The sequence below is a fragment of the Lineus longissimus genome, chromosome 14, assembly GCF_910592395.1.
Source record: "Lineus longissimus chromosome 14, tnLinLong1.2, whole genome shotgun sequence".
In the NCBI taxonomy this organism is placed as follows: Eukaryota; Metazoa; Nemertea; class Pilidiophora; order Heteronemertea; family Lineidae; genus Lineus; species Lineus longissimus.
The window spans coordinates 15,745,443-15,758,825 of record NC_088321.1 but is presented as its reverse complement, the minus strand read 5'-3'; the positions used below and the strand labels follow the sequence as shown (position 1 = coordinate 15,758,825).

The window sequence follows — 13,383 nt, the reverse complement described above, 5'->3', positions numbered from 1 at the left end:
ATCGTATATATTCGATATTTATACTGCTGTTGACTAACGAATCAGTGAAAGTGTCGCATATACTGTACACGTATCGTGAAGGTAAAGTTACTGACACGAACTCATTGCGCATTGAACGAAATCGTTGCGAAATATTGGTGACGGTAAACATGGCGGACAACGTTTGACCAGTCAGTCGCTTCTGTTCATTTTCGTTTATGATGGAGTATATCACAAATCTCAACGCGGATTTAAATATAATTTGACCGATATAATTAATATGTGTTTTCGAGCAAGTGAAGTGCATAATACCTTCCCCCGCCCGCCCAATTTGCAATCCCACCTTATCATAAAGCAGTCCCAGAGCGTCAGACCAACGCTACATGATATTTGGATATATATATTCGAATTCATATTCAGATCTAAGGGCGTTTACTGATCTCGGAGCCTGTGTACGTGCCGCCAAGATGGTGAAATGACGCAGCAACACACCGTCTCAGTCTGGGACATCGCCACTCTAGTCTCGCGAGATCCAGACCAAGTGACGTCATTTGCTGACTCTGCAGCTGATTGGGACATTTCGTCAGTCGCGCCATATATACACCAACACCAGGAAGGTTTCTGAATTCGACTTGTGTTCTAAAATTGGCGGACCATTGAAAATGTTGCCAAAGGTTTTATCGCTTGTGCTTCTATCCGTTTTTTGGTTACTTTGGAAAGGGACGTCAGGGTTGGCACCAGCGACAGTCAAATTCGGTAAGTCAATTAAACTTTCGAATAGGTGTCAGTCAGGGTAAGCCAATGCATCTAGACTCCTATGCCGTCCATTTCGTCATCCTGAACATCTTTCCTTAATGGAACCGGGCGACAGGACGAGGCCTGTCCACTGCGTCCGGAGTGTACATGCATTATGATCGCAACCGTTTTTGCCTACTTACTGCTTTTTACGCTCTATAAGGTCAGTCACACTACACAAGGGTCACAGCCTTCTGGGACCCGATGATATTCGTTAGCCAGCTGAGAGTGAAGTGGGGTAGTGGTAAGAACGAAGGATGCCTGACCGAGAGGTCGTCAATTCGAAAAACCGCGTCGTCTTCCGAATAACTAAGCTTCTGGCACATGACAAATCGAATGACGTCGTCGTGACGTGTCTGACTCGATTTGTCACGTGCCGGACGTTTATTGGTTGCGAAAACGCAATCAGCCTCTGCGAGCGCTGTCTTCGAATATGGATTAACCAATCAAAAGTGCCGAATTCTGCACCCATTACAAATGAGCCAAGCAGAGGTCGGTTTTCATTTATTTTGAAAATTGGTGAATGGTGATCTATGTTCTTCCGCTTCTTTGGGCGAGTTTGGATCTAAAACGCTGAACATCCATTAAATATTTGATTGCCAGTTATCAGACGACCTTTGTTTTGATAGTGGTGTCCTGGGACGCTGCCTTGCTTTCCTCGCCTCGTTACTGGGAAAGGTAAACAGACTACCATTAGGGGAATAAATGGGATACAGCTAACAGAATGGCGGCGGGGGACTGTACTGAGGATATCCTGTTTGTTGGCAGAGAGAATGATTGAGCACGGCGCCTGTACATCAATGCACAGTTGTGTGATGCATGATGGAAACTGAATGTATACTTCACAACACCTACGCACAGACCTGCTCCAAAACTACCGGCTCGCTCAGAAAAAATAAATTTGTCAGAAAGTTGACAAGTCGTGGTGGTGGTGGTGGTGGTGGTGGTGGTGGTGGTGGTGGTGGGGTGGTGGGGGTGGGAGGGGGGGGGCAAGTATGGCAGTTTTCCTTATTTCAAAACACTGTATTACGCAGAAAATGCGAACGAGATTTATTGTCTCGTGGTTGTTATATACTCTTTAGGCTTACATTGTTTTATTTTCGTAGGCGGCATAGGAGGTAGCGCAGAAGACAATGAAACCTTCAAACTCGCCGTCGCTTACGTCAATGAGTATAAACTAATTGGCGACACTACCTTGGAATATGTCAGTGATATTGCTCCTTCGATCGGGACATTTGAGAGTATACAATTTGGTGAGTACTCCGAGTATACTGTAAATTATTTTGAGTATGTTGTCCATACATCAGGGGCGTATTTAACCTTTTGGTCCTGGGGAGGTAGTTTGTTCTTGGGGGAGGGCTACTTTTCGTTTCATAACTGCAATAAAACACATTTTTGTACATCTGGGAGGGAGGCAGAATAACTCCCAGGGCTGCCCCACCCACCGACTATACACCCACTTTATACAGCAGGTGTGATTTTTAACTATGCTTGAAAATTTCAGCCTGCAAAGATGGCGGAGAAGGAATAATGGCCTATGTTGGCCCAATGTCCTCCGCGACAACGAAAGGGATGCATCCTGTTGCGCAGGCGCATCATATACCGCACATTTCGCCACGGGCCACGAATCCGCTGTTGGGTAAGCAAGATAAACATGAGATGAGGGACGAGGCTGTTTCCATACCTCTCTGTCCAACGGCGTGGTGCGTCAATCCTGAAGTCTCATCCTTCGGAGGACTGGAGGGGTATCACCGGCCGCACTATGCCGATCCCGGCATGTTTCTGAGCTTCTAAAGCGCATCTTACCAGCTGCTAGCTGCTCTGAGTGCTTTTTTCCGTATTGACCCTTAAAAAGCATTATTTCGACTTGAATTATTTCTGTTGCTTACATGTCGTGAGTTTTTCTGGGGTTAAATTTAACTGCTTTTAGTGCAAGCTTTAGATTTTCAACAACCAAGCACTTTTCTCGCCACTTTGAGACAGTTGTTGCTGTCGTTGGTCGTAAAACGCTTCCAAGAATAAGGATCTTCTCAGTACGTCTTCTTTCCAAGGTGACAAGGATAACTTCCCATACCTGGTTCGACTCTCCGCACCCGATTCGGTCCAGAGTCAGGCTCTGATCTCGTTGGTGCAGTATTTTGGGTGGAAGAAAGTTGCCATTTTGTCGTCTAACTCGGATTACGGTAAGTTCGTATTTTCTATCCATGTGGGCGATTTCTATTTTTGCCCGTCTCCGAAGTGCGAAATTCGCCGGCTAAGTGGGCTGGTTGGGTGTGAATCATTGGACCTTTATGCGATGCGGGAAAAAAATTCAAGTTTTGATAGTGATGCCCCCAGATGCGTTCTCAGGTTTCGTCAGTCAGATTTTTTTAAATCTTCCTTTGGTCAGGTAAGAAAAGCTTGGCGGTACACTTTGGGGGTATTACGAGGGTAGTATTTATGGCCTAGGTGTCTAATTAGTACAGCACTTCACGTGTGGATAAAAAATACAAGTGTTTTTAACCTCAGTTCACGTGGGGGAAAATTATGACACTTTTGCTCACGTGGCAGGTACTACACCCTCCATATAAAAAGCTTCACGTGGACTTGAAAACGCACGACGAACTGATGGCAGCTCGATCTTCTCGAGCCATATTTGTCCGTGATTTCAGACACCTTTTGTGACCATCGATAAGACTGAAAGCAGGTTTCTTGATGCAACCGCATTCGCTTAATTGCCCTTGCCTTGTTTTTCTGCCTACCGACCCCCATGAAAGCTGTCACTGCGGCTTTCTGAAGAGCCTGGCTACGCGAAATGAGGCTTGGCGGTTTTAGTTTGATGCTTTGCGGATCTTTACAGGCACAAATGGCATGCTTGAGTTCCAATCACGCTCCGGTCGAAGCGGCATACAGGTCGTGAGCAACCAACAATTTGCGATCACCAGTAACCCGAAGGACGTTGATGCAAGAATACAGTTGAAGAGTATCAAGCAATCAGGTAAACCCCCAACCGCTGCCACTAGGGGAGCTCCGGTCGCTTCTTGGTTTTTGATATAGACCGTGGCGACCCCTGTCGACGATGCTAATACACAACTTGCGTTCTTTGCAACTTGCCGTTCGACAAGCATGGTGCTGGATATTCCGCAGAATGGAGAAAGAAGTATGCTGTCTTCTGCGTTGTCAGGGGGGTAATTTCATTTGGTCATTGAGTTATGGTGGGATATCTTCAGTATGATATATCAAGGTTTTCTCCCGCCTAAAGCCCGTTTTCTATTTCTAGGTGTTAGAATAATCCTCCTGAACACGGGAGCTAATCATGCCGAGATCATCATGCAGCAGGCTAATGCACTGGAAATGGCTGGGGCAGGATGGGCCTGGGTGGTCACTGACGGCTCCACTGGATATGTAAGAGACTAAAATATGCCCGCAGTTTTTGAATGCCCGGGAAATGCCGGATGTGCCACCTGTTATATTAAGGAGTTTTCGAAAAAACCCCGGAAGGTCAACGCGAACGCCTATCCCATTTTTCGACATCGTTATGAGGTCAGTCAATGGGATAGCCGTTCGCGTTGGAGTTTCGGGGATTTGCAAAAAACTCCCTTATACCCGAGCCGGTCAGTTCCCGCGCAATACTATATATAGTGATGGCCAATAGGCGTCACTAACGGTCATTCTGTTCCGGTATGGCCCAGACCACAGACACAATAATTGATGTATTCTAATGCAGACCAAGAAGAAAACATCACATCAAAGGGTCAGACCCAACTAATTGACCATAGATGGTTCGAGAGTGCGAATTGAGCAACGCTAACTCAGTAAACTTTGAAAGTTCGTCAACTGTGGTTGGATCGCCCAGCGCACTACGTCCGTCATACATGTATCCATTTCTCTCTCAGGCGACTTTGCCCAATGCCATCAGTGGCGCCCCCTATCTCGCAGGAATGATAGGAACTGTCCCCTCGTTTGGAAATGGCGCCCTACTGGATAACTTTACAGACTACATCAAAACTAAACACGGCGTGACGAAACCTCTAACCGTGAGTATCATACAAGCTGAGGAGAGTATGTGGTGAGGTTTTCAATGCCATAGCTTCAATTGACACCATTTACGCCTGTTTTGGGATGAGGTGAGGAATTTCCCAAGGGTCATGAAGAAGTTCCCTAATAAGGGCAGGGGTCTATTCGCCGTTCCCGCGGAGCTTTGGCACCCAGTTACTCACACTTTAAATCGCAGTGCCTTGAGGGTGTCGTTCCCACAAAATACATGTGATGACATAATCAGAGGTGTCAGGCTGAATCTACGGAAGTTGACCCGCAATATGGTCTAACCTTTCACTTCTTTTCCAGGCGTTTGTAGCTCTCATTGTAGACGCAGTGTTGTCATTTGCGTACGCTGCGCGAGACTTTTACGCAGACTCCAAAAACTGGCCGAAATTGGCGGGAAATTTCAGCTGCAGAGACACACCGGTGACGCCGTGGGCACATGGCAAAGAATTCCTATCATATGTACAAAAGGTAACTGTTTCTTTATACAGATTTCGGGCCGCTGGATTCTTTTTCTACCCACCCCTTGAATATGAGAATATACACAAAATGACTTGGTCTCATCAAACGTCTTCTCAAAATAATCGATTGTCATCGCTTCAGTAAGGAAGACAGTGCATTTTCAGGCGCCTGTGATATATTCAAAGAATCCTAGATAAAAGTCTTGGATGATAACTTTAGTAATGGCTGCCCGTGTTGGCAGTGGCGAAACGCCGCTCACCAAAACTCTAGTTCCAAGGCCGCGCAGGAGTCTACATTTCTGATTAAGTACAATTTTCAGTATAATACTGCCTTCCTTGTTCACAACATTTATAAATTTAAGGTCGATGGTGACGGGGTTGCAGGCAGAATCAAATTCAACACAAACGTCGCGCCAGAAACTCCCATCTTCGACATCGTGAACCTAAAGCAATCTGGATGGCACAAAGTCGGGAATTGGACACAAAATGGCGGCCTCAAAATGGCCGCCCCAAAGGACATCCGTTTCCAGGGTGACAGATCAATAGTTCATGACTACGTCAGCGATTTGGCTAACCGGACGTTGAATGTCATCACTATTATTGAGGCACCGTTTGTGATGTACACTGGGTCCGAAGATGATGTCAATATTACGGACATCCAACCTCATGAAATTGAAGGTAAATATTGCATAATTTATCTGGGTAGTATAAGCCCTTCCTCTTCACTCTTTGACATTATTCATATCCTCCAGAAAGTAACTTTCACTGCGGCAGTAAAATATTACCTAAGATTTTTTTTTTCCATTCACGTTACCGTTTTGTTGCTCATTTGAGAAAAGCCTGATTACCCCCTCCCGCACTTCGGTAACATCCGTGACGGGGCCGAGTGCGTCAGAAACAACTTCATAAGGAAATTCCTCCACAGAATGGAAGGTGGGACGTCCTCTCATACTTGTAAATATGATACAGCGCCATCAGAATATTACATGGATCATGATTCAGTATTTGCATGACGAGACGGCACTCTCAAAACCAATCTCCAAGCCTCGCCATTGATAACGGTTGCTAAATGATACTTGCAACTAGTGGGAGAGGTACTAGCGTACATTTAGTGTCTTCCGGTTCAGGAGGGAAATGAAACTTAGTCCTCTCATTGGGAGATTGTCTCGGAACATCGCAACATAAGCTCTCTTTTGATGGGAATCGCCGAGAACATGACAAGAGTCGGTTGACCACACGCATTGCTCTTCTTTTAGGATATTGTGTAGATCTACTAAAACGACTGTCCAAAGAAATCGGCTTCAAGTACAGACTTTACAGAGTCCCGGATGAGAACTATGGAACTAAAGATGCCTCCACCAAACAGTGGAACGGGATGGTGAAAGAATTAGTTGATAGAGTAAGTCAAAATGAGCACCCTGGTTAATCAGTAAGAGATTGCCAGGAATACCAGAGTCAAAGAAGTGACAACCATTCACCCGAGCTGATCTCGCCAACTTGGTGAAAACACAAAATTGCAATGGTATCAGTGATATTATAATGACATGGTAACTTTTTCGTACACGGTATTCCCAATCGAGTATACAGATCTATAGTTTGCAAAGAACTTTCCAGCATTCTACATGTGTTTATCTTCTGTTGCAGAATGCGGATGTGGCCGCAGCCCCGTTCACCATCAACTTAGACAGGGAGAAAGACATAGATTTCACCAACCCATACCTCGACCTGGGGCTGAGGATTGCTATGAAGGTAAGGCAGGTGGTTACGACCATTACGTCACGGACCTCCTCCAGACAGCGACAATGGATTTTGTGGCCTGATGATCATCCGGTAACGATTTTACATTTCAAATTTTTTCTTCAGAAAGATGCCATCATTGAACCTGGAGCATTCAAGTTCCTCGAACCGTTCTCCTGGGATGTTTATCTTACAATCGGCATCATGACTATTTTAGTAGCGCTGTTTGTGTCTTTGCTCAACAAACTTAGCCCCTACGACTACCATGGTGATTTTATGCAGCGTGACCACGACCAGAGTCAGACAGAGTGAGTATGGCGGGGGGGGGGGGGGGGGTTCCTGTTCCACTGTCCCGCTAAGAGCTCGATTCCCAATAGTAATTTCTGAATTAAGGCAACAAGGCTGGCATTCATAAAGTTATAAGTCAATTTTACTCATGGTTACTGAAATGAGAAAATCCTGTTGGGTTCAAAAGTTAGATTTTTTTTAAATTCGGCCTAGTTATAGTCCTCGCACAACGGCCCAAAAGGACAGTGACATTCACATGCATTTGAAAAAGCCTTAATCATTTCAAACTTTCAGGGACCAAGCAGCACTACAAAACAGACTCAGCAAATCAAGACGTGACGTCAACGACAAACCAGCTCCGAAAATACTTGTTCCAACATTCACCAAATTGCTACTGCAGATGAGGCGCCGGGAACAAAAAGAAACTCTTGTTTTCAAGAAGGAACGAAAGAAGGCGCTCGCCAAGATGAATGTGGCAAACGCCCTCTGGTTGTCGACGGCGTCACTATTGCAGCAGGGCGGGGAGGTCTACCCTTTGAGTACTTCAGGTAAGGATAGCAGCTTGTCCGATATAAAGACATTTTAGTCCCAGGTAAAGATTTCCCAGTGAAAAAAGGCTCGAAATAAACAAGTTGCAAATATCTTAATTACAAATGCACTTTCATAAAAATAGGATACAAAATGAAACAGGCGAACCCCCCCCCCCCCCCCCCCCCCCATCGTATTTTAAACAGAAACAACCCGACTACTCGTATAATAAAATTTTTCGAACTTTTCCAATATAGAGGCAGCATAATTTACGAGTTGTTCCAATCTTTTACGGTTTTCACCGATTACTTTGAATCCATTCCAGCGCGAATCCCTACAATTTCCTGGTGGATGGGAATCATGATCTTAGTGGCGACCTACACGGCCAACCTGGCGGCCTTTCTGACGGCAGGGCGGCTTACCACCGATATAAACTCGATTGAAGATTTGGGTGGGCAGAAAGAGGTCCTTTACGGTACGCGTTGGCAGAATCTGGAGACTGTCGTAAATGTTTGTAGTCTCTTAAACGGGGAGCTACCATCGCCGTTTTCTTACGATGGCATTTCGATAAGACATGGTCACGCCTTTTTCTGATCACCGTCATTCGACTGGGTGCTACACCAGTGACTGAATAGCCGAAACGTTCTCAACACAATATAGCCATTACGTTAGCTAGTATTGGTAGGTTTCCACTAGCGATGGCAATGAAGAACATGTATTTCACGCTTTCGGGGGGCGGGGTCTATTGTTAGCAGTAAGGCCCCCTTCTGCTGCCCTCAGGGGAAAAACTTTATTTTCGTTCCAGGTACGGTGGCGAGTTCTGCGATGTATTCCTATTTCGATAAGTCGGCATTGACCTTCTATCAGGACATGGCAAAGTTCATGGTCAACAAGAAAACGCTCTGGAAGGACACGGACAAGGCGCTGGAAAGGGTGAGAGCCTCTCTCATAATCAGTTTTTCGGTTCAATTCTAGGGACAGGCGAAGAGGAATGGAATCGTGCAGAGTTTGGCCAGTTTCATCATATTTATTTTAGTTAGATTGATCTGTTTGAATGGGGAAAGACTACAACTCTTAAAAACGCCATGAACTGATTTATCAGGGGCCTCATGATAAGAGAAAGAATGCGATCCCGAAAGGACTCAAACTCGCGTGTTTATCAAGTGAAAATGTCCCTGACCCGTTTTCAAAACGACCATTGAAATCGTTCGAAGATCCGTGTTGCTCATTAGATATAAATCTGGAATGCATGCAGAGCGCAGACAACAAATCATTTCTTTCTTGCACGCGATGGCTTGGGGAAAAACTTTACCCACAATGACAACTTTTACATGCAACCACTTGGTCCTGGGTAAGCTCCTAAAGCGGCCTTAACGCCGCATCCGCCTGACAACATTTTTGGATTCGTCTCCTCAGGTTCGCAGCAACGGACCAACAAAATACGCCTTCATAACGGACAGCGTCATACTCGACTACCAAGCTGTCACAAAGCCGTGCAATTTGAAAAGTGTGGGGCGACTCTTCAACAAGTTCGGCTACGGCTTCGGATTGCAGAAGAACTCGCCTTACAACAGCGAGATCTCCAATGCGATACTGCAACTGAAGGAGGCTGGTTATATGGAGGAACTGCACGAAACGTGGTAGGTTCTACCGCCCTTGTCTGCCAATTCCAATAGGATGGGAAGGTCCCTTCGCATACGAAGCTCGGTCATAAGTGCCGAGTGAAAGGCCCTCAAGTTGAAGATGGTCTATTCTGAATAGTTGATCTAGAAACTAATGTCCGAATAGCTTCAAAATCAAATATGTTGGGAAGGTATCGGAAACACACGGAAATATTAGTTTTTTTGCTGACCAACAAGTATAAAAGTTTGGGACATCAACTTGCACCAACAATTTGTCGTTAACGTGTTCGGGAAGGTGTCGGGCATTGTTGAGAACGTTGCCATAACGATGCAGGAACCTGTTGAGAATGTACCTGGGACTAAAAATGTGGTTGATCAGCCGGATACGACTGGCTTACGAATGCACTCATTCTGTTCAACCTTTTTTCCCCCAACCATACGCAAGGTATAAGAAGCGAGGAGAATGCGCTGTGGAGGCAGAAGAAACAGCGGGCGACAATGTGGCCACTGGAACGCTCGGCGTCAATAACATGAGAGGTGAGCATATAAAACGGCATCCTGGCACCAGTGGATTTCAATATACTTCGTCACTCGGTATGACGTACGAGTGTCAACTGGTTCGTCAGTGCAAAGCGCCTCTAGGCTGCCAGTGATTGTAAGGTCGACCTGGAGACGGGTCGGATGAGCCAAAGGAAACTACACTATTGTATTGACCCACTGTACGGGTTACCAAAAACCGACTTGGTCCGAGTTAATTGCCCTTCGACTCCTGGTCCTCCGCTTGTTCTGATTCTAAAAGGTACTGAAACACGACCAGGGTACAGAAGTTCGTGACCACAGGGACTCATCTCTCGTCTGAAATCCAAGTTACTGGAATCGTTAATGTCGCAAGGCCAGCCGAAGCGAACACAGCCTTTTTAACATGATGGTAAAAGAAAACGTAATGTCTGATGCTGACTTCGTACATTGTACGATCCAATATACTTCATCGTATGGGCGTTTGTCTGTAATTCCAGGCGTCTTCTACATCATCCTAGGCGGCCTCTTTTTGAGTTTAGTCTGCCTCGTTCTCGAATGGATTGTCTTCTGCTCATTAACGGTTGACAAGAATGATCCAACGGTAGGTCAAGGTCATCCAATAAAGATGTCTGCGGACGCGGATTATTTTGTCTGGTTTGTTGATCCACATATTATTTGTGAGCTCTTATCCACCAAAATGTGCTTAAATGGCCATAGACTTGCAATCTCCCAAGCACCTCGGTCACACGGTGCCACAGTCTCATTGTCAGCGAAGATTGTGAAAATGCCCAGATTTCTCCCCGCAAAACCAGGCAGTCTCTGAGCAAAGATTGGCGAACCAACGAATAAAGACCAAATCGTTGAAAACAGGAACAAACCCAGGCTTGACTATTTTGGCCGGGCATTTCATTTCACATGTCCAATTTTGAATTTCCAGAAGCCGAAGTCCTTCGGACAAGCCTTCAGGATACGTATGGCTTTACTCTCAGCCGACATGCGCGAAGACTGGCTGCCAAATGTGCCCTACAACTGGCGACGTAAACCGCAAGAAAACGTTGCGAGGAGCGCAGAAGCCAATGACGTCAGCGCGGAGAATCACACAACGCCAGCGCGCAGTCTTGCAGATAAGTGGAAGATACACGCACCTTTGGCTAAACGGAGTACGACTGAAACAGTTCAAACAACCCTGTCCAAAATGGGAAGCCAGGATACATTGTTGTTAAACCAAAGCAGACGGCAAAGTGACGCCATGATTGTGACGTCACAAGATCCGTGCAAAACTAAGGAGACCTTCCCGGAGGACAATCATTCTGAGGGAATGAATGGGTGGGGTAAATTCAGCCCGATGTCGATCAGTACCCTCTATGTGGATGGCGAGTCTATAATCGGGATGGCGGAACATCCGGTGGGTAAGCCTAAATATGAAATGGGACACGGGTCATTGGTCGGGCTGTCGGAGAAATCGGCGGTTGGTGATAAAATACTGACGGCGGGACTCAGCGGATCATTGATTGGGCTGTCAGAGAATACAAGCACGGCAACGGCAGAAAACGGCAAAACGCCAGGTCTGTTTGCCAGAAAGCTTCGGGGACTGAAAGTGGACCCGAAACTGTCTAATGTTGACGTATAGAAGAACCATTTTGTCTGGCGTCCATGTCAATTTTCAAGTAAGGGACTGCCGCGATTGCCGAATATCCAGATTCCAATACTTAAACGTCATAATATGAATTATTTACACGCAATGCTGTCCTTTAAAGAAATAGATGTATTATTCCCCATTGACTTCGTTCTTAGTCTGTTTCATTAGTGAACTATTTTTCAGAAAGAGTTCGGCGATTTCAGTCCAAACTTTTAGATGGGGATGTAAAATACATTGTAAATGCATTATTCGTCATTTAGAACGTCCACGACCATGCGCGGGAAATGATACATCTTCGTGCCGCCCGATTATGGGAACTGTCATGGGAAGCGACTGGGCGCCGATAGCTCGGTTATAATGCCCTTGGTGAGGCAACTGGTCCTTTAAGGAGCGCGCCTGAGTTTCTGTGTCGGGTTTTGATTTCAGATCGACGGGACCGACCGGTTGAAAGAGAGAACATGAGTTAAGTTCACGTATGAGGATGCTAGTACTGAGTGTACTGCTCTATGCATGCGAATCATGGAAGATGACCAAGAAGATCAACAAGAAACTGGACACTTTCCAAACGAAGTGCCCGAGGAGAATCCGAGGCATCTACTGGCCAAGGACAATCAGTAACGAAGACCTACTGAGAGACGCTAACCTGAAGCCCTTATCAGAATTGGTGAAGGAACGAAGATGGCAATGGTTGGGCCATGTGCTCCGAATGCCTGCAAACGCATTGCCAAGGAGAGCACTCACATGGACACCACAGGGGAGACGGAATAGAGGCAGACCAAGAGAGACCTGGCGGCGTTCCATGGCAAAGGAACTTCAAGAGAAGGGCCTAACGTGGGAGGCAGCCAGACAGCGAGCAGCCAACAGACTTGAGTGGAGGACCCTGGGGAACGCCCCATGTGCCACCTAGGGCACGAAGGGTCCCAAGAGAAGAGATGAGGATGCTAGAGAACACGAGGGAATGGGGAACACCAGCACATGTTAATTGGGGCACAGGTAACTTAGCCAACATCGGGAACAATAGAAAGGATAAAACAGAATGGTAGTCGTCAACAAGTGATTAGAATGGAAAGACATGTAATACAGAGCCAATTAATGTCTACAGAGTGTATTCACAGTCAGCCATATTGCAGGGCAGAACAATATTGTCGTCATGCCCGAGTTAACTGAATCAAATTTGGACTTGCTTACTCTTGTTTGTTCCTCCAGCATGACCGATGATGAGGTCACGTGACACCACTGTATGCAAATACTGCATGGTAAATAGCAAACGAATAAAGCTGGGTAAATGGTATGAAGAGGATAGGTAATAAGAGGAACACTGGAAATGAGAGACAGCGGGTATGAGGAACACCTCACCTGTAAAGGAAGATTAGTCACACGGAACACTGATAGTGATGATGAGAAAATCTTGTTAATGAAGACATGGGTTAATTGGGAACACATGTAAATGGGCAGACAGGGAAATGGGGAACACATGTAAACGAAGACAGGTCACAAGGGGAAACCTTGTAAAATGAGGACATGGGTTAATTGGGATTCATGTAAATGGCAGACAGGGAAATGGGGAACACATGTAAACGAAGACAAGTCACAAGGGGAAACCTTGTAAAATGAGGACATGGGTTAATTGGGAACACATGTAAATGGGCAGACACAGGGAAATGGGGAACACATGTAAACGAAGACAGGTCACAAGGGAAAACCTTGTAAAATGAGGACATGGGTTAATTGGAATTCATGTAAATGGCAGACACAGGGAAATGGGGAACACAGGGAAATGGGGAACACAGGG

At 45.9% G+C, this 13,383-nt stretch overlaps 1 protein-coding gene across 2 annotated transcripts; it reads left to right on the top strand.

Moving 5' to 3' along the window:
- Positions 1-173: 173 nt before the first annotated feature.
- LOC135499024 (glutamate receptor ionotropic, kainate 2-like) lies at positions 174-12,184 on the top strand. Of its 2 annotated transcripts, XM_064789641.1 has the most exons (19): positions 174-735; positions 1,881-2,027; positions 2,279-2,413; positions 2,826-2,957; positions 3,614-3,751; positions 4,034-4,158; positions 4,650-4,790; positions 5,101-5,268; positions 5,621-5,936; positions 6,515-6,657; positions 6,903-7,007; positions 7,122-7,303; positions 7,578-7,831; positions 8,137-8,286; positions 8,617-8,744; positions 9,228-9,451; positions 9,879-9,970; positions 10,450-10,553; positions 10,890-12,184. In XM_064789641.1, exons 1-19 carry the CDS (start codon positions 642-644, stop codon positions 11,580-11,582), a joined length of 3,471 nt encoding a protein of 1,156 aa, XP_064645711.1. In that variant the 5' UTR covers positions 174-641; the 3' UTR covers positions 11,583-12,184. The 2 variants fall into 2 exon arrangements, with proteins under 2 accessions (XP_064645711.1, XP_064645712.1); XM_064789642.1 differs by lacking the exon at positions 3,614-3,751.
- Positions 12,185-13,383: the final 1,199 nt, after the last annotated feature.